The sequence below is a fragment of the Amphiprion ocellaris genome, chromosome 19 (assembly GCF_022539595.1).
Source record: "Amphiprion ocellaris isolate individual 3 ecotype Okinawa chromosome 19, ASM2253959v1, whole genome shotgun sequence".
Lineage (NCBI taxonomy): Eukaryota > Metazoa > Chordata > Actinopteri > Pomacentridae > Amphiprion > Amphiprion ocellaris.
The window spans coordinates 19850755-19876201 of NC_072784.1; the positions used below are offsets into that span (position 1 = coordinate 19850755).

General features: G+C 38.7%; 1 protein-coding gene across 1 annotated transcript in view; it reads left to right on the forward strand.

The window, feature by feature from the left end:
- Positions 1-15116, forward strand: part of hs3st2 (heparan sulfate (glucosamine) 3-O-sulfotransferase 2) — a 31120-nt gene extending 16004 nt beyond the window's left edge. The window contains exon 2 of the mRNA XM_055004993.1: positions 8633-15116. Coding sequence (XP_054860968.1) covers positions 8633-9251 — 619 coding nt within the window. The 3' untranslated portion in view covers positions 9252-15116. The remainder of the gene's footprint in view (positions 1-8632) is intronic.
- The last annotated feature ends 10331 nt before the right edge of the window (positions 15117-25447 follow it).

Here is a 25447-nt window from a genome sequence, read left to right on the forward strand (position 1 = left end):
GAACGCAAACATCAGTGTTTCCATTGGCCAAACTTTATCAGTCTAACTTAAACCGTCTAACAGTCTAACTTTAGCAGTGAATCAACTGTGATGATAGTGTCTGTGTAATTATCCTCACTGCCAGAAGGGGGAGATGACAATCCCACTCTGCAGGTGTAAAATGCTGCATAAATGCTTCATTTTCTGCATTTATTTTCAGGTGAATATCAATGTTGTCCTCACTGGCCAAACTTCAACAATCTAACTGTTCACCCACATAGACTTTATCACCATCAAAAGTGTATCTTCCTCTCCCAGTAGTTATATATATACAGCAAAAGATTGCTGTGTCTGGGTTTAATGGGGAATATCTCGAAATAAAGACAACTGTGTTTATGTCTTATTCATTCTGTAATGATATGGCAGCGTCCAGAAGGAACTAGCCTGAACTCCAGACCTCCTGCTTCCACAGTGCCAACAGAGATAAATCATTCAGCGTGATAGCCAGCAGGCTCTTGCAGGTTCACTATAATATGTTTACTAGCTTTCGGCACACTGCAGCTCATTAATGAAAGGCAATAACTGCTGCTTTCCCACAGTTGACCCCAACTAACCTGTAGATAAGAGTTGCAGGAGTTTTTTTTTTTTTGTCTTATCTCACGACGTAGGCACGGGGCTAACATTACTAGAGCTGTTGAGGAAGTAAAACGTTAAAATTGACGAAGTGGGGCATTTTTGTCGTACTTCAACGCCCAAATTCTAACGGTCATATTTATGGAGCTTATATGAAGCAAACTTTATCTGTTTCAATAGACACATTTAACAAAGATGAGTGTATGTTAGAGTAGATTACATAAAAAAAGGTCAGCGCACATTATACTGAAAAATATTACTGCTGTGAAGATGCCCAAATCAAGAACTTCACATTAAAAACCGGGTGTGTATCCATCAGTGGCTTTATATTTATTTTCAGGAACTTTGTGTTTTGGCTTCTGTCTTTAAACAGATTGAGCTGGTACTTTCTTTTAGGTTGTCTAGGTTTATTTTCAACAATGTGTTTCTTTGTTTCTTTTATATATGACATTAAAAAAAAATCATTAGATACACATGACATTGATACAAAAAAATCTAAGTACAAATGCTAATATAATATTGAATCAAAATTTAGCCAAATAATTCAATAAAATTGCATTTTTTTTCCAGACTCTATTAATGAAATTGTGCAGTTCCAGCCTCAATTGCAGTGCTGAAGTGTAAAGAGCAAATTAGCTTTCAGCTATGTTCTCCACCAACAGGTCTCATTTACAGTATTGAGCAGATCTTCCACACCTGAGTTCATTTTCCCAGCGTGATTAAAATGTCACCGCCAAGTCTGTAATGCATCCTGACTTCAAGTTTGACCAAGAATCGAGAAGAAGACTGTAAATTACCCCAAAGAATTTACTGTTGATTCTGAAGGAGAAGGTGGTAATCAATCAAGGCACTTCACTCAAATGTCACTTAATCAAGGTGTGTGTGTGTGTGTGTGTCTCCAAAAAGGCAAGATGTTCACATTTATTCCCAAGTTACAGAAACAGTGATTACTTTTAAAGCAATCCCAGAGGAATTACAATTGTGTAGGTTTTATAATTGCAAATAATTATTATTCACCAGGTACTGAGTGGCTTTAAAAGCACAGCATAACCTGCTGCAGTAAAGACCCTCAGTTTTATCTTTTCATTTCAGATGCTGTGTGCAGCGCTGATAGTTTCTTGGGGGCATGGTAAGGGAGAAAAAAAATCTCTGAAAAGCAAATTTCTGATAGTTGGTTCAGACACCTGCCTCAGGTATCACATGTTCTCCTTCTGGCCTGATTCTTGCTATCTCACTGACAAAAAGACACACGTGCAGCTGCTGCCATGTGTTCAAATAAGGTAGATTTATTTTAAAAAATAACATTCCATTTGCTTCATCACTTAAATAGAGACATACCTCCATTAAGGGTTGACATGCAGCCATTAAAATCAACCTATGTCAGAGCCAGCTCACATGTGGATGCTAATTTTATGTTAACCAAACAAATGGACCTGAACATGAGCCCCAAGTACAAAATGTTACATCAAACCCCTCCTCCTGCAGTGTTTCTCATTAACATCACCCCAAGACAGGCAACTTTGAAATTATTGGTCCAGGCTGCTCCCGCTGACATGAAAGTACCCCACATAAATAGCTCTGATTAGAATAAAAAAAAATAAAGACTAAGGTTCTTTGATCACCGCATTGCATCTCTGTCTCCGCGGCTGCAGCTACAGCTAGTTAAACAATCCTTTGCATGGACAGCTGACAGGTGAAGCATCCGAGCTCATATGACACGGTTGCTGTAGGTATTGGTTTAATGAGCCAGGGGGAGGAATTAAAAGTCAGTTTCCAAGGATGCAAAGCAGAAAAATCTTCTGTTATTTCTAGTTTTACCTAATCTTGTGTGAACAGATGCTGCATACACAGTTAATTCATATCCTAACTGGTAACAAGTTGGTCCCTGTTTAGAAATCTTTCACTGGAAAACTACACACACATGCACACACACACACAAAAAAAGAAATCTGGATTTTTTTTTCATCCGTCAGTGATAATAATTCTAACAGATAGTGTTAATGTGGATCATAGCAATGAAACTGCAGCTGGGCCTGAATAAAAGCGGATGAGCCACAATTCAGTGTAGCTCAGTAGCATTTACAGTACATTACAAAGCACAAAAGTGTTCTGTATATAATGACCTGCTGTGTCATATTTCCATCCCATAATGGTGCTAAAAATCAAACCAATCCACTTTGTTCAGTTACTGCAGCAAGACACAAGCATCCCACAGTAGACGTGGCAACAACACAAGCAGCTTCATACACAGCAACGACACAGAAGCATCAAAACCAAGCCTTGTATAATAAATATACAGTGCATAGCTAGTCCATGGACACTGTAAAATTCTGAAATCAATCAGGTCTGAAATCCAACTCCAACTCAAGTCGTGCCACTCAGCAGCCCTCTTGGTAACGCCCTCGGGCAGTTATTTTGAGTTAGCAAGGTCCCCATCTAAATGAATGAGGAGAGAGACATAGCTGGAATTCTAGTGGTGCTAGAGCATTAAAATGACTTCACATTTAGAGTCACCAGTCAAATCTAACAAAAACTTACTTTAAAAGTTACGAAATATGTTCTTTAAAATGTTTTATCCTGCAGGTTGTGAACATATTCACAACGCTGTGCTTGCATCAGTGCAACACCATGATTAGCTGGTAGTTTTCCTGGTTCAGCTCTTATAAGGAAGTTGATTGGCTTTTTAAGAAGAGGGATGTTTCATTCAGCTGCCATTTTTAGCACTACAGAATTCTATCAGATTTCTGAGTCTCTCTTATAGCATCTAGTATTTATTAAATTGTTTATTACTCCGCCAAGGAACGGCTGAGTTATTTGGCGATCGGCGTACGTTTGTCTTTTACTAGCATTACTCATAAACGAACTGACGGATTTGGATAAAATTTTCAGGGAAGGTCAGAAATGACAAAGGGACCATCTGATTAGATTTTGGCAGTGATGTAGCGTGTAGTCTGGATACATGGATTTGTTAAAATTGTCTGCATTATTGCAGGGTAAAATACAACTATTTCATAGCAAGTTTGAAACTTTTCATCTAATATATGATTGCTTGAATGGAAAAAAGTGGCATTTTAAGCACTAAAATAAATGGCAAAACATGAATTTCCCTCAAAAGGTAATTCAGAATGCAGTTTAGTTACACAGTTAATGGAAGACTCTTGCCAAATCTTGTGTGAGATTATTATTATTTATCACCAATTTGTGACAGTTTTGGAAAGACAAATTGTTGTGATGAGGGCTTCCATTCAGAAGATCAGACAACGTCTATCTGCTGTTGTAGAGGGAACAGAGGAAAAGTTCTGAACGTATCTGTAGAAATCTTGCTAACTTGGCTAATTTTACTTCGACTGTTTTTATAAAAAAAAAAAAAAAAAAAAAAGCAATCAGTGCCAACATAGAAACTCTCTAGGTGCCTTGCCTTCCTTTCCTGTTGTATAAGCTGTGGATTCAGCTCCAAGCAGTTATGCTATCGCAGCATCTGTGGGCTTTTACTGGCTGCCTCACATTTCATCTCTGATTTTGGGTTCATAGAACATGTGTCGTAGAGCGGAAATCTCAGAGTGTATTCATGTACGAGTCTGATTTCTTGTAGGCTCCCAGCACACATTAATAGGATAAAAGCATTTAATGATACAGCTTCTCGAGATTATCTTAAGTTATTGGACCAAATAAATCCAAATTTTATAATAAAAATCATCCTTTTGAGGGGTTTGCGATGCCCAGAAAAATGTTTTCACCATCTGACAGCTGCTCCTTTTCCAGTCATAGTGGGTGTGTTTTTCTTTACCAAACCTGCACAGAATGCACTTACACTTTCTTGTCACAGTGACTCAGAACACCTCCAGATGTGATACAGATGCATTTCGATTGCAAATGTGTCCTGCATGTATTAACGCCTTGCAAAAACCCGTTAATGATACGATTTTAGGTGCGAGTATGTGTATTCAAACAGTTACATTTGCAGTCAAGTCAAATTTTTTTTGCCTCCAACAACAACAAGGCAGAAGAATACTTGACAGAGACCTGTCAAAAGCACCAGAGTGTCTTTCAAAGTAAAAATAACATAGTAATGGTACAATTACCCCTTCTTTTTTTTTCACACTTTCCAGATAATTATATACACTACCATTCAAAAGTTTGTAGTCACAAAAAATGTCCTGATTTTTGAAAGAAAAGATTTTTTTTTTAATGAAGATAACATTAAATGAATCAGAAATACAGTCTAGACATTGTTAATGTGGTAAATGACTATTCTAGCTGGAAATGGCTGATTTTTAATGGAATATCTCCATAGAGGTACAGAGGAACATTTCCAGCAACCATCACTCCTGTGTTCTAATGCTACATTGTGTTAGCTAATGGTGTTGAAAGGCTAAATGATGACTAGAAAACTCTTGTGCAATTATGTTAGGACATGAATAAAAGTGTGAGTTTTCATGGAAAACATAAAATATAATAAGGTGAATTTCCCCTGGCGTGGGGAGAAATAAAGGACTCTTTTCTTATCTTATCTTAAATTGTCTGGTTGACCCCAAACTTTTGAACAGTAGTATATATTAGGGCTGGGACTGTAACACCTAAAATACGATTAATTAATCACAAAAATCACAACATGTTTCGAAAAAAATAAATAAATAAAAAAATAACGCATTTAATCGCACCTTTCTCAGTTCCCTAATTTCTGGGACACCGATGAAAACTCTAGCCAGGTAGGTGGCGGTAATGCACCTAAAGTCTGTTTGTCAGCCACTGAACGTTACGGTGGGGGCTGGAGAACCCAAGCGCAGACACAGAAATTGGCAGACAAGTAAATAAAGGAAAGAGTTTTATTAAACCAGGTAACTAAACCAATACATAAAATGGAGAACCAAACTGGGGAAACCGAACTAAACCAAACTACTCAAAACTCTACAAACCAACACTAAGAACGCAAAAATGGACATCTACAAAACTAAAGTGAATAAACAATACTAAGCTAAAGAGGGGTACTCACAAGATGGGGGAACTGACAACAGAGGGGGAAGACAGGCTGAGGGAATCCAGGGGCAGACAGAGGCGAGGCAGGAAAAACAGGCTGGAGACTGAAGCAGGGCTGGTGAGAAGCCAGTAGGAGAACTGAGTCTATGTGGGGAAAATCCAGGAGGGGGTAAAACGGAGTCCAAAGGTGGGGAAACAAAGTCCATGTGGAAACTGAATCTAGGAGGGCAACAGAATCTAAGAAGGGAAGGTGAATCTATGATCCCGGGGGGAGTGAATGGAAGCATGGAGCTTAAATATTGCAGGTGAGGTTGAGAACAGGTGAATGAACTAATTACTGCAGGTGACACTCATTGCAGTAATCAGCTGATGGCAGAATGCAGGCAGGTGAAACAGGGAGAGCAGGAGGGCGAGAGACAGGGAGAGAGACAGACATGAGGGAGAAAGGAGGAAAATGGGAAAAAGGGGAAAGAAGGGCAGGGGCTGGAGCAGGATCATAACACTGAAGAAGATACACAGGACACACTGAGTGAATCAGCGTAGAAATGTCGGACCAACATGGCAGCTCAGTCGCAAACTTCCTCTTTTATTACGAAAACTGTTCAGCAAAAAGTATTTCTGAAAGCATCTGAAGCGAGAAATAAGCTGCTGAATCTGTCCTGGTTTTAGCTCAACGACGGCTAGTTTAGACATTTGACGAAAGTTTTGCGATGTGTTGGACCTCCGCTCCTCGCACCATATTTGCATAAATGAAACTACTTAATGCAAGTGAGCTCCAGGGCAACCACCATACGTTTAGCTACAACAATCCTGGTCCCAGCAAACAGTGTAACCAGCCCACAATAGACCACTTTTGAAGACATTGAAATTGCTTACAAAAAGTCTTAAAATGTTGAATATAATTGCTATAATTGCACTTTGAGTTTGCAGTAATCTGTGAATGTAGACGATGATGAAAAATGCAGATATATATAAATGAAACAAGCATTTTTGTTTAAGTTCACGTATATGTCTATTCATCGATTCAGTCGCCAACTTTGCTTATTATGTCATATATTGCTATTTGACAAAAAATTTGATTAATCACATTTAATTAATTACAAAGCTTCTAATTAATTGAACTTTTTTAATCACGCCCCACCACTAGTAAATAATAATAATAATGCTGCTGGCTTCCGAACTGCAGTCTTTTCTTACACATATATTCCCGCTTGTCAATATGAGTTCCTTCTGTGTTTTATAGTTTCCGTGTAACAGCCGTGTAATTTTTTTCCAGTGCTAAGACTCACTGGGAGTAAACAAACATAACAGCTGTAAAAATCAATAACTCAAGGCAAGTTAGCAGATGTTGCAACTTCATCTGATAGGGGAGACTCACTCTGGGCTTTATGTTCTGTAACCAAACAAAACAAGCAGTTTTGAGTGAAAAAAAAAAATCCCCGTGTGACATACATTGCTACCTTATCATCCCCATCTTTTCCATGAATGTCGCTCTGTTGTCATCCTGCTGTGGCATGTGTGTGAACATGATGTCTACAGAATAGTGCTGTTGTGTAGTCGACACCAGCCGGCTGCGGACAGTATGTACTATTTTAAGCGGAATCATCTGTGACCTTTCACTGTAAGTGTTAATGCTGTCGGTTCAGTTTTACAATATGCCAAGCTAAAGTTTTGAAGTCGCACATATATGAGCCTCTTTGAGGTTGGGGGAAAAATACTGTGTTTGGAACTGACAAAGACAGTTCCTCCTACAAGAAAACCAAAGATTCTCTTTAGATTCTGCACCTCCTGGAAGGTCTCTGCAAGTTTTTTTTGTTCAGTGTGTTGCAAAGCTGTTTGCTCAAAGAGGTGCTGTTCTCATAAAAGATTAATAGTTCCCTGGTGGCCCTGAGGCACCCAAGCACAACAACTCAGGATTCATAAATAAAACTAAATGGATCAATATTTCCAAGACGTTAGAGGTAACCTATGGCTAGCCCTACCTTGAGAGAGCGAAACCTTTGAGAAAGGTTAGGTTTTAATCGAAGCCTTCCTCCAGTTATAATAAGGATAGTGTGGTATTTATCGTCAGCACTGTGTGGCAACGTACCTGAGATCCAGAGCCTGATTCACGCTGGGTGAATATAGCCATAGAAATTCAGGCACTCCTGCTTCTGCAATCATAAACCTTAATGACCGTTTTAAAAGAACTGTCTCGGTATTATTCCAGCCAAACTGCAGAGATATTGTGCAGCGGAGCCACTTTTCTCTCCAGAGGACACAGAGAACTATGGGTATATGAAGGAGTGTAGCCGATCTCTGAATGGTGAACGAGGTATTCGTCGTCTCAGCAGCCAACACCAGATGGTTATTAATCAACTTTTATTGAACCAAAATGCCAAAGCAGAATGACATATTACAGTGGGAAGGAAAACTCTCATGACAAATATGACAAATACAATCATTTGCCTGTGGTTTGCAAAGCAATTATCTTGGCAGCCTGATGATGATAATGATGATGTATGCTTTTTGGTTGTACAAGCTGTCCTGTCACCACTGAATATCTAACAAATACATTCACATTGTGTTTATTTGGGCGTTTGTCTCTGTATTAAAGCATTACAAGATACTGGCAATTATTCGACACCCCTACAACTTTCTTTGTTATCTCACTGAATATGTAAAACCAGTATTTGCTTGTAGCTTTGGGTCAACACCCATCTGACATTGATTTATACATAAATCTGAAGTAAGATTTTCATTGCAAGCCAGAACAAATTACCAGCTGCAAGTCATTAATGCATCTGTAACAGTATTACTTCCACTAGAAACTGACTTTCTACACTATTGTATTGCAAAGCTCTTTCTCCAAACACTAGTTTTTAGATCTTCTGTGATGCAAGTGACAGGCAGTACTGTTCAACTTCCACCTGATATATTTTTATTTATCATCCATGAAACAAAATAAAAAAGAAAAAACGTGTGTGGAAATGTTCCTGGACAGGAAAACAACAACTCTTGCTGACTCATTCATGTGTTTTGTTTTTTGTTTTTGCCTCCCAAGGGGACTAATGCCACGAACACTAGACAGCCAGATCACATTAGAGAAGACTCCCAGCTACTTTGTCACCAGAGAGGCACCCAGACGCATCGCCAGCATGTCCCCCGAGACCAAGCTGATAGTTGTAGTGCGCAATCCAGTCACAAGAGCCATCTCCGACTACACACAGACTCTTTCCAAGAAGCCTGACATCCCGACGTTTGAAGAGCTGGCCTTTAAGAACGGAAGCTCAGGCCTTGTTGACACCTCCTGGAACGCCATTCGGATTGGGATGTACATTCTGCACCTGGAAAACTGGCTGCAGTACTTCCGCCTGTCGCAGATGCACTTTGTGAGCGGTGAGCGGCTCATAACGGATCCGGCCGGGGAAATGGGCCGGGTTCAGGACTTCCTGGGGCTGAAGCGAATAATCACAGACAAGCACTTCTACTTTAATCGAACCAAAGGTTTTCCCTGTCTGAAGAAGCCGGAGAGCAGCAGCCAGCCGCGATGCCTCGGCAAATCCAAGGGCAGGACTCACGTACAGATCGACCAGGAGGTCATAGAGCAGCTGCGGGAGTTTTATAGGCCATTTAATATCAAATTCTATGAAACTGTGGGACAAGATTTCAAATGGGATTGAATGTACCATAAAGAAATAGTGCTGTTTTTTGTGGAAAAATGGCTACCTCTGGAAACACGCTAAGATATAAATAAGGGTATTTTTAACAAAATGTTTAAAAAGATAAGTTTATTGACCTATGTGTACTGTAAAGTGACAAGATTAATATAAAATAATATGTCATTCAGAGTTTAAAGGATTTCACATCATGCTGGGTCATTCAGGTAATTGAAACATATACAAGAACCTTGCAATATATACAAATTCAACAACAGGCAACAGATTCATTAACCAATTCACTAACAAGTAACCATCACAATGCTTTCCTGTCATTTCACCACACCAGACATAGAATAATGACACTGTTTGAATATTCATTACCTAGATTGCTTATTTATTCACCATTTCCGCTGAAAGTGAACCACTGTCTTTACTGTGAAAATGAGCACTCGACATGAAGTCGTGGCGAAATGTCAAATGAATAATAAAACCAGTCTGTCAGTTATTCTGCAATGAAATTTATCTCCTTATTGTTGACAGAAGCTCGTAGGAAACAGTGACAAATTTACTGAAAAAATGTAAATGCGAGCAAATAAAGGATTCCATTACAAACACGCTAATCAGACTCGCTGTCACAGGGACATGCAGGCATTTTAACTCAATGATTCATAGTGAAATTCTTCAAAATCAAAGCTTGCCTTAGCTGCGATCACACTTTCATCAGTGTGATTTAAGGATGTACCTGCACATTTCAGCAGGAATCCACCTAACTAACCACAATACAAGTAAAATATAAGATAGTTGTACTGACAAGTTTGTACTGAGCCTCTTGAAAGAAAAGATATTCCTTTCCAAGCGGTGCTACACATGTCATTGATCTCAGTAATTTCAAGATTCCTTCTTTTGGTATACTTGATTGTGCTTGTGCTAAGCAGCTACATTAACCTCATGGATTCCCACCCTAAAGCCAGTCAGAGCTGCCGTTACAAATTTACACTGAAAGTGCAGACAAACAAGAAATCGAGCTTTTCAAAAACAAAAAGTTAACACAATAATGCAACCGAAACTGTGTGTATGCACCTTTGCAACACAATATATTGCTATGTGAAATGTAACAGCAAAATTACAGATTACAGACATGAAAAATAATCACTCGTCATCTGTTTCTGATCAAAATCAAATGTGACAGTGAGGAAATATGCATTATTCTTATAACTTCAACTGAAAATGTTTCACAGTGATCATCTTGAGTATGTAATGCAATTAAATGATATAAGGTATTAATACATTATGTAGTTTTATATCTGATTTGATAAAAGAATGTAAGGATAGCATCTTGACTGAAGCAAGTTAAGCTGCTATGCTACTGGCCATGCTAATTCCTGCATATGTGGGGTTTGAAAAATGTTTTTGACTTCTCTTTTCATAAGTGTTTTTTCTCTTTCATTGTTTAATCCGCTGCTGCAGGGCTGTGAATTCAGCAGCCCTATCTAGTCGCACTTAGACTAATGTGCAAATGTGACAATGTGACCTTCCATATTAAGGAAATGAGATATTCTCTTGCATTCCGACTGCTCCTGCAGCACATGTCCGTCGGCCAACAGCAGTATTTAAACTGTCATTTGTGATATTCGCCATTAATTTTTGATTAACCTGCCAATGCTGTCTGCAGCCGCCTGCTACTTAGTGAGCCATCAGCAGACACGCCAGTTTAGCAATAAGCTCAACTTTATCTCAGCTCAGTTAATTATAACTTTTCCCCAAGAATGCTTAGGGCTGGATGACATGACACAGAGGAAAAACTCCCACACCGTTTCCGCCATATGATTCTAAATGAACACTTTGATGCATTATCCATTCAGCATGTGGCTTCTATCTGAGTTTTTGGGTAACTTTTTTGGGGAATATCCATGTTTGTGTAACAGAACGCAGTTTGTTGCACATGAAAAGTGGCTCGTGCTCATTTGCTATTCATACTTTCTTGCAGTATCAAAGGCAACCTCCACCTGCAAAGTCGCAGATGCAGCCGTTGCAATCACAACACGCAGTTCATTGATCGCATATATTGTATTAACTCCTCATTATGACAAAACAAAGGTTCACTGGGTAACTAAATGCTATCTGACTGACCATTCTAACCTTCAAAGTAAATACCAAAGAAGCTGCTGTAAATGTCATGAACTTTGCAAGACTCAGAGGTAAAACACACCTCTGCTGCTCATCAGAAATATCTAACAGCGTGCGCTGAAATCCATCACAACTGCATTGCATTTATTTTCCATTTTAATAAATAAATGGAAATAATGAGGTGGTATTCAAATATGTGTTTTGCAGTCGCCTGTTGTGGATTCCAAAATGTCAGGGGGCTTTTATAACGCCCGCTTTGAAAGCCTATTGAAGTTCTACTGAGACTCCAACCTTGAAACTTCACACACTTTACAAGCTTGTGTGTGTAATATCTGCATTGTAGGGAAGACATCTAAAGAAGAAAAAAACATTTGCAAAAGTGCTGTGTCCCAGAAAGCAAAATAACTATAGACTGCATCAAAAAAGTAACAAAAACTCAATCTTAGGAAAAAAAACTAAAAATATGTTGGAATATTTATAGGATTCTTGTGTGTAATGCACCATGTTTTCTGTTATGTTCCTGAAGCCACTTGACATTTCCAGATGTAACGCAGGCTGATTTCCTCCTTGCTTTTTTTGCTGGAATGTGCAGTTTCTCCAAGAAGACTTCTTCTTTTAGTGGAGGGGGACAGAGTTGAAGTATTTATATCGAGACAACTCCTTGTCCCCTTTAATGAGCCAAAGCCATGAAGGATAATGAGGATGTTCCTTTTCTCCAATGGACAATGAGATGAGCAGACTTCCTTTTAGATGATTTGAAACTTGGCAGCCAGAAACCCCTCCAGAGGAAATCTCATTAAATACTAAAATGGTATGCGAGCCAACCACTACCTGCATCAATGCACCTTTTGAATATGTCATCATTCCCTAAGGTTTTCCCCCGGAACGTGTTCTATCAATGTGCATCTTCAAGTACTTGGAGCTGTTCCTTCGAAATTAAAAGATGTACGAAAAATCGATTTATTTCCACTGCATGTTGGTATTTTCTCAGGATGTATCGGTGTCTCTGCAGTTCCTTCATGCCTGATGTAACACAACCGGCAAGCTCTGTGCCACACTAATGAAAACTTTCCCATTAAAGAAGCCATGCATTCTTGTGGAAAAAAAAGTGGGGGAGAATACAGCCACACGTGCAAGCCTGCAGTATGTACACACATGTACACACCACTAACCAACGTGAAAACCTTTTCCCCTCACCTCATTTCCTCTGGTCTGTTGAACATGTGCTGCTTGCCTTACCTTCACAAAGGTCAAGTGCAGAACAGGTCTCCAGGCACACAGTCAACTAATTAAGCAGTAGTGGTGGAAGATGCGTACCAGCTCCTGGGATACCGCTGTGGTCGGCAGCCACCCTCAGGGGTGACGAATATATTGTTTCACATGCAAGCAAGGTAGGGATTTGCATTGTATTGTTGTCATGCAAAAATATAAAAGACTACTATTCCACACCAGGAAATAAAGCAATCAGATGGTGGGGGAAAAAATATCAATGTACCACTGAATCTTTCTACTTACTACTCCTGTTTGCAAGAACAAGTCATAACAAGTCATTTAAAATGGTGTTAGTCATGAAAATATAAAACAGCTTCTCTGTATCTTGATGCTGTAATCAGGAAATACAGGTAGACAATAGAACTGCAAAGTCTTGATAAACAAAGGATTGAAATATCTTGTCAGCTGCTATCTTATTAAAGGAGAACTTCTTTGACAAAGACTTTCATTAGCCCTGTCACCAAAACATTGCATTTCTATGCAACTACAATTTAACAGACAAACAACATTACAAAAAGCATCATTGAGCATTAAATGCTATATTAACAGAATGAGAAAAACTTACATATAAGTGAGTAAGAGAAAAGTTGGGGGTCACCCAGACAATTTCTTGTTTTCCAGAAAAACTCACACTTTTATTCATATGCGAACATACCTGCACAAGTGTTTTCTAATCATCAATTAGTCTTTCAACACCATTAGCTAACACAATGTAGCATTAGAACACAGGAGTGATGGTTGCTGGAAATGTTCCTCTGTACCCCTATGTAGATATTCCATTAAAAATCAGCTGTTTCCACCTAGAATAGTCATTTACTACATTAACAATGTCTGGACTGTATTTCTGATTCATTTAATGTTATCATCATTGGGGAAAAAAAGCTTTTATTTCAAAAATCAGGACATTTCTAAGTGACCCCACACTTTTGAATGATAGCATATATGGCTACTGAACATATATCAACATGCATTATTATTAAAATCTAGATATTTTTCCATACCAAAATATCCAAATCATGCCATACAATCTCCAGTTTAGTGACTACAACATTATGAATTTTTGTTGGTTGTTTTGGTTGGAGAGTTGCTACACTTGATTAGCTTGGAAGGCAAAGACAACTGTAACATTGCACCTAAACAACATGGGAAATCAATTTAGTTACATAAAAACTATCTAGAACACTGGGTTGCTTTGATACCACTTACATGTCTGCGTCATGTGCCAAAATGCTGTAATTTCTATCCAGAACCAGTTGCCAGGCAACTAGAGGAGACTCCAAGATAGTCCATGAGACAGTTTAATGCATAACCCCGCCTGCAAGATGGTGAACTTGCATTTTTACGTGTACGTGTTTCATTAATCAGATGTGACATAACACGTTCATTCATGCTGATTTATAGTCCTTTTATGCAGAGCAAAGTTAGCGGTTTCTTCCATTTCAAGCTCTTGAGCTAAGCCAGTTAGTCAGCTGCTGACTGCAGCTTTAATTTAACAGACAGAAGAACTGCATCTTCTCATCATGTAACTACAAAAAAAGGCGAATAAACAGGTTTCTTAAAATGTTAAAGTATTTGAGTGCTGAATTATGAACAGATGTGGTAAATGGTCTTTCGGTGGTGATTTGCAGTTTATGTCCGTCGATTTTTTTTTTTGTTACCACAGCGGCTTCCCCCTGCAGCAATATTCCAAACTACCAAGTCATTTGCTACACAGAATTATATTTAAATGGTCTTTTGTTGGGGGGAGAGAAAAAAATCAATCTGGAAGACAAATGATTACATGCAAACTGTTACGGAGGCTGCATATTTGCAAGTAAAACAACTGGTTGGTGTTGGCAGAGGACTGTGCTCTGCTCGCTGCCTTCCATTTAAATGTGGGATCACAGAGGAAGTCAATTCAGTGTAAAGGACTGCGCCCAAGGGAGCCCCCGAAGGAGAGGAAGGGGTACGCAATGATAACAGACATGCTCTCCAAGATGCCTGATAAATGTAGTCAGTCTGAGTCTGTAACTCAGATAATTAAGTCCTTATTCAGCTGAGTGAATGTGCCTGGAAGCGTGTTCAGGAGAGCACGGCACAATAGGGAGCTCTGCCAAATGACCACCACTTACACAAACTTTCGCCACTTTTGTCTTTCTTGCCAAATCCCAGAGCCCATCAGCCTCAAATATAAATAGCACACAGCTCCTGAAACTTAAAAAAAAGACCCAGCAGGTGGTGAAAATGATTAGCATTTCATTCCGAAAACCTTGACTATTAATATGTGGGTAAAACAACTTTAAGCGAGTAAGAAAGGCTTTACAATACAGGCGGAATATGTTTATTGTTAATTTCATGCATTTAATGTATGAAACTGATATCTCTGCAATGAATTTCTTTTCTGTTTTCCTTTCTGTATCTATTGTTTTTGCTTTGCCTGCTTTCCATCTCATACATTCTGGAATCTGTGCAAGTTTTAAATGTGAAACATTAAAAAGTGATCTCACATCTGTTCCTGCTCTGGACATAAGATAAAGGAAAGGTTTGCACACTTGTACGGTATTTAAACCGCTCTAATTTCTGGTGTTGCCATTATGTATCACAAGAATTATGCCGTTCATTTGACTTGTTGATCAATACTGCACATTTGTGTTGCTTGTTTAGATGTAATTATTAATGCAAGGTTGAGATTTATGAGGGCGTCTGTAATGAAATGGAACCGTAAAGCTGTCATGCTTGTTTTCAGGGTGTGAGTAAAGTGCCATCGCTGTCGTAAACATGGATGTGGACGTGCTCTGCTGATATAATGCCTCGTTGACCCGTAATGTGTAGGCATTTTGGAAAAAAAATGGCGAATGATTCTTGAATATAACTCTCTGTAATTGTGAATCTAATGGCCTTACTTTGGAGAACAGGAGACAATAATCAGAGCAAATGCAAAAGCCACTGAGATTGCCTCTGCCTGCCTGGGATGGAATCTCGCAGGGATATTATCATAGATCCTTGCAAAGCTTTCTGCAATCACAGTGGCTCTGTTTAGTCTAATGTGACTTATTAAAGCATTTCCATTGTGTCATTACTTTCATGCTTTCAGAGAAAATGGGCTCATTCAGTCAGTATCAGTCCAACACCTTCTCTTATCTTTTACTGTCTCCCAGCTCAGCGACTCTCAACCCCCAACCCATATATTAAATATTTTAAGATATCATCTGCTCACTCCAGCCAGCTCTCTGCTCTGATTACTCTTCCTCATGGAGTTTTACTGTATGAGTCTGGAGTATATGTCTTCATTTGAAGAAGAAGAGGCTGCATGCATGCATGCACAGAATGAAAAAAAGAAAAATCAGTGGACATCTGCTGCAAACTTCAGCACTGGGAGTCCACTACAGCCATAAAGTCAGAACAAGTTTAGTGGTAGTTCGACTTTGGCAAATATGCTTATTCAGTTTCTGGCAGAGATGCAACACTACAGCAAGCAGGCATTTACTTTATCTTAGCATAAATACTGGGAATAGGGGAGTGCATAGCCAGACTCTATCCAAAGAGCAAAGCGTTATTTATATATAAATTATTTAAGAACACAAATTGAGAAGCAAATATGGGAATTCCCATGAATTTGGCCAAAGAGTCATCAGAGCCAAGAAATAGTCTTTGGGATATAATTTCTTAATTGCACAGTGACAGAAGAGATTCTAGGCAGATTTTGTTTTTAACTTTTGGTAGAGCCACATTATCTGTTTCCATTTCCAGCTGCAGGTTTGTAACACACAGGTATGAAAGAAGTATCTCCCCATCTAAATCTGAAAGAATAGGTGCATTTCCCAAAATGTTAACCTCAAATCAGACACAAAAACAAACCATGCACAAACTCTGAAGGTTACACTTATACAAGGTATACTTACATCAGTGGAAACTCTGAAACATGATGGAACTTTGAGTCCGTCATCAACAACATCACAGTCACAGAGATGATCAGAATCAAAAAGGGTATAAAACTTAATTTAAGTAGTGTAGACGAGGGAATAATAGGAAACCATAGCACAGCTTGAGCATTTTTCCTTTTTGAAAAGCCTCAGATTTAATAAACGCAGCAGAGAAAATGACTCAATCCAAGGGAGAGCTTTTAATTTCGATTTTGAAGCAGCTGAAGTTGGGAAGTTAAGACTCATTTAAGTTCATCATGAAGCGTGTTATAGTGCTCCCAATTTGATCAAGAGAGAGAACTTAAAGAGTGAAAGTGAAATTAATGATATTTTTGAGCCGTCAACATACTTCTAACTGAGCTGCTTCTAAGGATAGAATATAAATTATTCAGTGTTTGCTTTTAACAGTTTTTGAATGAATTCATGCATCTTGATAACTAGCTGGAATTTTCCACTGTGCTGCAATTCTGATCACAAAACAGTGATCGATTTCGTAGACCTTTAACCTTCGGTGATGTCAGATGAGTTTGATGTGGGAAAACTATAACTATCTGCAATCATGCGTCTTGTTTTTCTTTCAGAAGCATGTGCAAAGAGCTGAAAATGACACATTATGCACTTTTAAACAACACAACGTCAGGTAAATTAGAGAAAATCACCCATTTTACATGAGATTTTAACAGTTCTGTTTGTGCACGAGTGCAGTAATTTTTACCCCGAATGACGTCACACAGCGCCTGGAAATGTGAGAGAAAAGGTAGAAGCCATAACAAGGCTCATCTGTTCTCTCAGCCTGTGAAATGGGCACAGCTTTAATGGCTTGCGGTTGGTGGAGACATTTTATAGCTATATGCTGGCAACAAAGAATCAATCTGAAATGCATGACAAGTTGCATTACATGGACTCAAAATGTAAGAGCATTAGTAATGTTTGCTGACATAACTGGGACTTACAATGAGCTCCACTACAACTGTCAGCCTTTGTGTCTTACGGCATCAAAGTTGTTTGAGTATTGCATTATTAAAACCGGTCTATCAACAACACTCAGTTAAGAAATACGCACAAAAAGCAAGGAAGTCACAGCAGAGCGAGCAATCGTCTCTAATGAGGGCCGTGCACTTTGGACAATGATGCATTTTCATGTTAAGAGGAGTCGATGAAGCGACTCTGAGATCAGCCTGTAATCATTCATATGAAGACGTGTTCTGTTCAGACTGTATGAGTAACTTTCTGAGCTCCTCAGTAAATAAATATGGCTCATAAAAACAGAGATAAAAAAACAGAGCTGGAGCTTTCTTGAGATTGAAACTGAGATCTTTTATTTTTTTTTTTGCAATGTTACCACTGCACTTGTGTGGATTTTAAAATAAATAAATAAACTGTGTTATCTGGAAGTGTCAAATGATGACTTACCACAAAGTGTCAAGAACAAGTATGTGCAGTTCTTCTTTACTGCATTTTTTATTTTTTATTTTTTTTCTGCTCCTGGAAGTCGTGCTGGTGCTTTGACACAGCCCAAAATCATCGCTTGACTTTGAAGTGAACGTCTTTTTCTTTTAAACACGCCGACGCTTCCACACGTCTTCAAGGAGCTGAAGCTGAAGGTTTCCAAATGTGTTTTTCTCTCACTCAGAATAAATGACTCGGGTGCTGCAGCAATGGGAACAAAAGAACACGCTAATGGTATTTCAGAATTCAAGGACTATGAAAGTCTTTGCCAGTTTTAGGTCATTTAAGTAGAAATTGCATAATTATTACAACTATATTATGGAGATTTTATGATACGTAATGATTGTTTTCTCCTATTTCCTAGACAACCAGTGGTTTTAGTTCGTGTTAGTTTGGTATAAAAAATAAACGTTAAGTGGATCATTTGAGCTTGAAGCTTTAGATCATGATCTGTTTTAGATATTGGTCTGGTTTTACTTGTTGAGCAAATTTTGCACAAATCTTCTCACCTAACTCTCTGCAAAAAGAGCTAAATTATTCCCGTAAGAACACAAAACAAATGTTGAAAATCTGTTTGCAAGGTTAACAGGGAAAAAAAACCCAAACAAACAAAAAAATCATTAAAATCGTATAGTAAAAACTGTTCAAGAACAGTTATCATATGTACCTCAAATCCTTTTTAAAATGAATTTACTAATTTGTTAATTGTAAATTTAATGTAAAAAAAAAAAAATCTAAAAACCACCTAAAAAATTTAAAAAACACCTTTGAATGATTTTTTACTAAACTAATTGAATAATAACAGAAAAATACCTTAAATATATTCAAATTTGTATACAAAACAGAAAAAAAATCTGTAACTTAACCCCCTTAGAACAGAAACTGCAGTGAGGTTGCTAATAAATATCTATTATTGCAAATGAGAACTTATTTGTCAACACAAATTACAGTTTGGGTCATTTTTTATGGTTAGCAAGTAAATTTTTTTTTTTTTTAAGTTGTCATCTGCACCTTCAAAACATGGAAGATCTGTAGAATAAGAATAAATTCATCACAGTCATAAAATTACAGTTTTTTAACAGCTGAACAAAATGACTGGTTTTTGTACAGCGTCATGTGCAGATGTTGTACAAACACTAATTTTAACAATGTCAATGAATATTAAAAACTGTTGTTAGTGAAAATAATCTGTCCTTAATGATGGGCAATCATAATGATGGAAACATTGAACCATGCTTACAGTGGATTTCTACTTCCCCACTAAACTGATCATTCATGCATATCCACAAACCACCATCTGTTCTGTAGCATTTGCAACTGAGACTGTTTCTAAGTTTGAATTCTAATATCAGAAATTGACATTTTGAGTAAAGAATGAGGGAGAAAAAGTAAAATACAACTGCTATTGCAAGATTTTTTTGTATCCAGAGCTGGTGAAAGTCTGGAGGAACTGCAATACCGCATATATATATATATATATATATATATATATATATATATATATATATATATATATATATATATATATATATATATATATATATATATACATGGAAATGAGCATAATCTGTCTCTTTTAATTGACCCACTATCGCTGCTCTTGTCTGGCAATAGGGTTGTGATCCACAGCCTCCAGCTTCCAGGGTATTGTTCATCAACAATACAAGGAAATGTGAGCACACAGGAAGTTCACGGTGGCCGAACGGATCTCAAAGCAATCACGTTGGAAAGAAACGAGAAAGAAGAGCCGAGTGCGGAGACAACTCCATGCTGTCACCGAGACAACTCGATGTTCTCTCTTTATCCTCAAGCTAAGAACACATTAGAGCAAATAACGGGGGATGATGTGGGTGAGCAGATGTGATTCATGGGGCCGAGCGCACACGGTGTGTCCTGGTTGCTTGTTAAACGTTCTGACAATGGATAGTGGCCTTTCAAAAACCCCACAAGTCTGTCATGCATTCTTGCACTGAGGAGAGTCGAGCCTCTTTGCCAAAGACTCCCAAGACAAAACGATATGTCAGAACTGTGGCCTCACGTGGTTCATCATGTAAAGGTCACACATATTGCGGTGCAGAGGGCCTGATGAGCATCCAAAGATGGAGACTATGTTAAGTCAACAGGAGTTGCAGTCTGGCACAGAGCTGCTCTTTGGTACAGATTATTACAACCTTAGGCTTAAATTCTTGGCAAACCGTATTTTCACAGCGTAATGTGCTGTCTCATCCCACACTTTAAACCACTGCCAGTGTAATTTCCCCATTTGGTGACCTTGAGTTGGACCTCCAACTCAGTCGCAGAGTACACACTCACCAGTTTAAACTCAGTATAATGAGGTGTTACAAACCGAAACGCTGACACCGCCATTCTTCTGCCAGCAGTCACACAAAATATGTAAATGGTTACATCAGAGACATCCCAAGAGGCGAAGAAGTAGGAGGGCCTGCTCACAGAAATACAAAAAAAACATATTTTACATAGCTACCTGCAGTCTTACAGTATCTAATCATGCTGATCGTTTGGGCGTCAAGTTTCTGTCTGCTGTTGTCTCGACACAACAAACAGAGCAAACAGCAGCTGAGTGGTACTCAAATCACCAGGAAGAGGTTTTTTTGTCTTTATTTCTGGGAAGAGATTTTTGTTGTCAAGTTATTTTGAAATGTCAAGGTTACTTCTGATAATCCACAGACCTGATTACGAGCAGTTTCAGCTTCCATCAGCGGCACAGGATGCAGACTTGTACATTAGTGATGACATTTGCACAACATCATGCCAATACTATATGATAGGGAAAAAAGTATAAGTCAGATATCAATCAAATATCAGAGCAAGCCAATATATGAACATCATATTCAGGATTTGTACTGGGATGTATAAGTATATACACTTTGAAAGCTTAGGGATAGACTGATCTGGAAAAGACTCTGAGGAAAAAAATGGAAATAGAGACCACATATATATTTATATTTTTACCACCAGCATCCCAATATAACTGCTGCGTATAACAACGCACGAGGCAGTGTTTGTAAGATGGCATACTTGTATTATTCAAAATAGATTAGAGTGTGATAATGCACTGCAGGGGTTACAGAATGTCACTGAATCAGCAATGTTTGAAATCAGCAGCCTTCAGCAGCACTGCCTTAAACTTCAAAGGGGATCAGTTCAGCACTGTAGTTTTTGATCATTGAAGACAATTGATCTTTAGTGTTCAAAGAATATTTATGCGTCAGGCTTCCCTAAGAAACTTTTCAAACAACCTGCCATGAAATGTGTGATTGTAATATCAATGCTGAGAGAAAATTCAAACAACTCCCTGATAGTACAGTATCTGCAGGGATTTGGCTGTTTTCCTACAATTACTAAGCTCTTTCCTGTACAACACCAAAGAGTGTGGATTAAATCAGTAGGGTGGATGCTAGGCAGCATTGGTATGTACTACAGTTAGTGCTATAAAGCAGGGAAGGTTACAGCATTACTGGTATGTGCGAGTTTACAAATCTGTGACACTGAAATTCATCATGCATTTAGAATACATGGTGTAATTTCATCTCTTTAAAATCCTCTCACAGACGCGCTGATTCTTTCTCAGACAGCTCAGTAATATAACCAGGTGTTGATTCTACCGATGCAATAAAGATTCAGATGTGATGATGTGCATAAAAATTACAGCCAAAAGGCCTCCATGCACAATGCCTCTTCATCTCTATTTCAGCAAACATCAAGCAGATGTAAGACATTGTCAAACCTGCACTGGAAATATTCACTCTTGTCTTGTTGCTTTGAGACACCATTTGTGAAAATACGGGTAAGTTAAAGTTTCGACCGGGATGAAAACTAGCAACTCCAAGCCCGAAACATGAATCTCTGGTCGATTGCTGCATCTGGGTTTGGGAGGAAGTTGCTGCCCCAAGCAAAGGAGTTTAAGTATCGCAAGATTCTGCTCAAGAGTGATGGGAAAATGGAGCGTAAGATACTGAAGATTAACACTTTTTGGTTTACAACATAATTCCATATGTATTCTTTTATAGTTTTAATGTCTTCAGTATTAATCTACAATGTACAAAATAATTAAATAAAAACCATTGAATGAGAAGGTGTGTCCTTTTGCCATGGAAAATAAGACAAACAAGTTCCAATACAAATTTCAACTAACAGTCCATCATCTACTGGACTGCCCAATCAATCGATAATTGTAGTTGAAGGATTCTAAGAGTCTTGGAGGCAGAGTGAAACTTTTGTCAGTATTATGAAAACCTATGTGCGCAGTAAGAAATTCAGTTACTTATCTGTACTGAGGCGACTAACTCAGATCTTTTATTCGTACAATGAGAGATCTTGATAATCTTTGAGTCTGAGGCATCCACTGCAGACTGAAAGAAGAAGATTGCAGGTACAAGAGGCCAAAATGAGTTTCCCCGCAGGTTGGCTGGGCTCAGCTTTAGAGATAGGCTGAAGAGCTCAGACATCCTGAGGAAGGTCAGAGTGGAGTCAATGATGCTTTGCGTCCAAAGGGGCCAGTTGAGATGGTTCAGGCATCTGATTAAAATGCCTCGAAGATTTCCTGTGGAGGTTTTCCGGTAACAACCAGGTGGAAGCAGACTCTGGGGTAGACCCAAAACCCACTGGACTACCATTCAAAAGTTTGAGGTCACTTAGAAACGCATTGTTGTAATGAAGATGACATTAATCAAAAATACAGTCTAGACATTGTTAATGTGATAAATGACTATTCTAGCTGGAAACAGCTGATTTTTAATGGAATATCTACATAGGGGTACAGAGGAACATTTCCAGCAACCATCACTCCTGTGTTCTAATGCTACATTGTGTTAGCTAATGGTGTTGAAAAGCTAATTGATGATTAAAAAATTCTTGTGCAATTATGTTTGCACATGAATAAAGGAGTGAGTTTTCATGGAAAACTTGAAATTGTCTTGGTGACCCCAAACTTTTCGATGGTAGTGTATATCTCATCTGGCCTGGGATCGCCATCAGATCCCCCAGGATGAACTGGAAAGTGTGCTGGGGAGATGTGCGCCTGGAATTACGTACTGCCTCCTGGATAAGCAGAAGAAAATTAATGAATGGATGTTCGACTTCCTGAAGACTACTGTATTAAAAAACAAATCACCTTCCTGTACAGCTGTATCATTCTTCACAGCTCCCATCAACAGTTACACCATCTTGTGTCGGAAACAGAGAGAGACAGATAATTTGGTAAATCACTGTCACACCTAACAGTGTGAAAGTCATTTCTGGTAACTGTGTGAGAGGAAATTTAGCTCTCACCTTAACTCTGCATACCCACTGTCTGTCACTGATGGCATGTTGTCACAGTTAGGTTTCATTTATGTAAAACTGTCATTTTATTGTTGAAATAGGGATATTTTTTCTTAATTGATTAGAACAGAAAAAAATGTTTTTCAGCACTCGCAGGCGTTTGCTAATATAACATCTTTTGAGACTACAGCAACACAAACTGGGAAGAATCTCCTGAAACAGTTTGATCGTACAGATTCCAGAGAAGGGCTCTAGTTCCTCCACAGAAGCCATTAATATCAGGGTCAGTCTGAACCCCATAGCACCGATATAAGCCCATCCTTGCAGTGTGGGTTGCAGTTCTTCTGGAGACTCAAGAAACCTGGCCGGCTGCGTTGTGCAAGAGCTCCGAGTCGCCTCATGTCCAGAAAACAAAGAGGTTCTGGCAAACTCCCCGACAGTTTTAGCATCACTATTCAACATGTTCAGAAAACGGGGACAGCCTGGAGGAGTTGTAAATCCACTCCACAGTCTGTGCACCAAACCGTCGCTCCAGTTGGTGTGAATGAAAATGTCTCAAGTTGAATGAGAGTTTGAGCCAAAACACTCAATCAGAGAACTGCTTTATACAATGCATCTAAGAAATAAGGGATTTGATCTTAAAGGCTTTTATAATAAATAAGTATATGATAAGGAATAAGATACATAAAGAGTAAACTGGCGGTGCTTTAAAATAAATATCTGGTAGATGCAGCTTCAGTGAAAATGATGCTGAATATTTATACGTCATACAAACCGGCCTGGAGGAACAATCAGAAGGCTCTGCTGTAGGAATCAGATAACAGCTCTCTGACTGCTCACCAGCCACACACAAGCTGCTCATTTGCACTGGCTTCACACTTCTGATTGCACAAGTGGTGTGACTTGCAGCACGCATGATGAATTTATGTGTTGTGTATGTGTTGTGTATGTGTTCCCCCCACCACACAACTAGTGCGTCCTCACCTAAATCACTGGCATCCTTCTTGTCGACTCACATGGATCCGAATCCAGAGGCTGCTGCAAGGATGTACATGGAAATATGCCGGTCGCTTTGTTATGCGTCGTGTGGCCCCACTCAGGTCGAGGAGCACGTAAAGTGGCCCTGATACTGACTGACATTTCCTGATACTTAGCCTCGAGCCCCCAACTAATCTCCATACTGGTCGGCGGACATTTTAACAAGATTGGAAGCTCTCTGGCAACCAGAAGAGGAATTAATATTTGGCTCTGATTGAGCACGATTCTTCTTTGCAAAACACAACTCTGATTGGAAACACATAAGTGTAGTCATAATCACCCACATCACAACATCAGTCACTGATTCTCCAGTGAGTTAGAGGCAAGTTGTCGCCCGTGGAAATTCGACAAAGAACTTTAGAATATTAGCATGTTTTTCCACCACTGGAGAGGAAGTCTGCGGGTGCCATTAATGATAATAAATCTTTTTTCAGTGCAACAATTATGCCTCCTTTCAAACTACGTTCATCCTTATTTGAATTTGCGATTTCCGGAGGCTAATGGTTATGATTGAGCTTAATTGACCGGCAAAGCGAGCAACGCTGAAGAATTTCTGGTTTTATACTTGCTTCTTATTCAAGTGATTTTTTTTAAATTCCTCAATTAACCTCCCACTCATTCAGTCTGTCGCAAATTGCTACACAGCAAATGGGCCGAGAACCTCGTTTCTGTTCATTACTAGAGATATTTTCTTTAGTTTATTGATATAAGCTGGAGTGAAATACTAAAGATACAAAGATGGGAGTAAGCAACTCATAAGATTTGTTTAGTTCGTTTTTTTGATGGCAGATCAAATGATACTGTAAAATACAATATAATTAACTGTCCTTCAGTTTATCAAAAAAAATTTTAAAAAGTACCATTTATCATTTATAGGGAGTATAGCAACATTTAATAAATGATTTAATAAAATTGTCAGCATTTATATATACACTACTGTTCAAAAGTTTGGGGTTACCAAGACAATTTCATGTTTTCCATGAAAAGTCACACTTTTATTCATATGCTAACATAATTGCACAAGGGTTTTCTAATCATCAATTAGCCTTTCACCATCATTAGCTAACACAATGTAGCATTAGAACACAGGAGTGATGGTTGCTGGAAATGTTCCTCTGTACCCCTATGGAGATATTCCATTAAAAG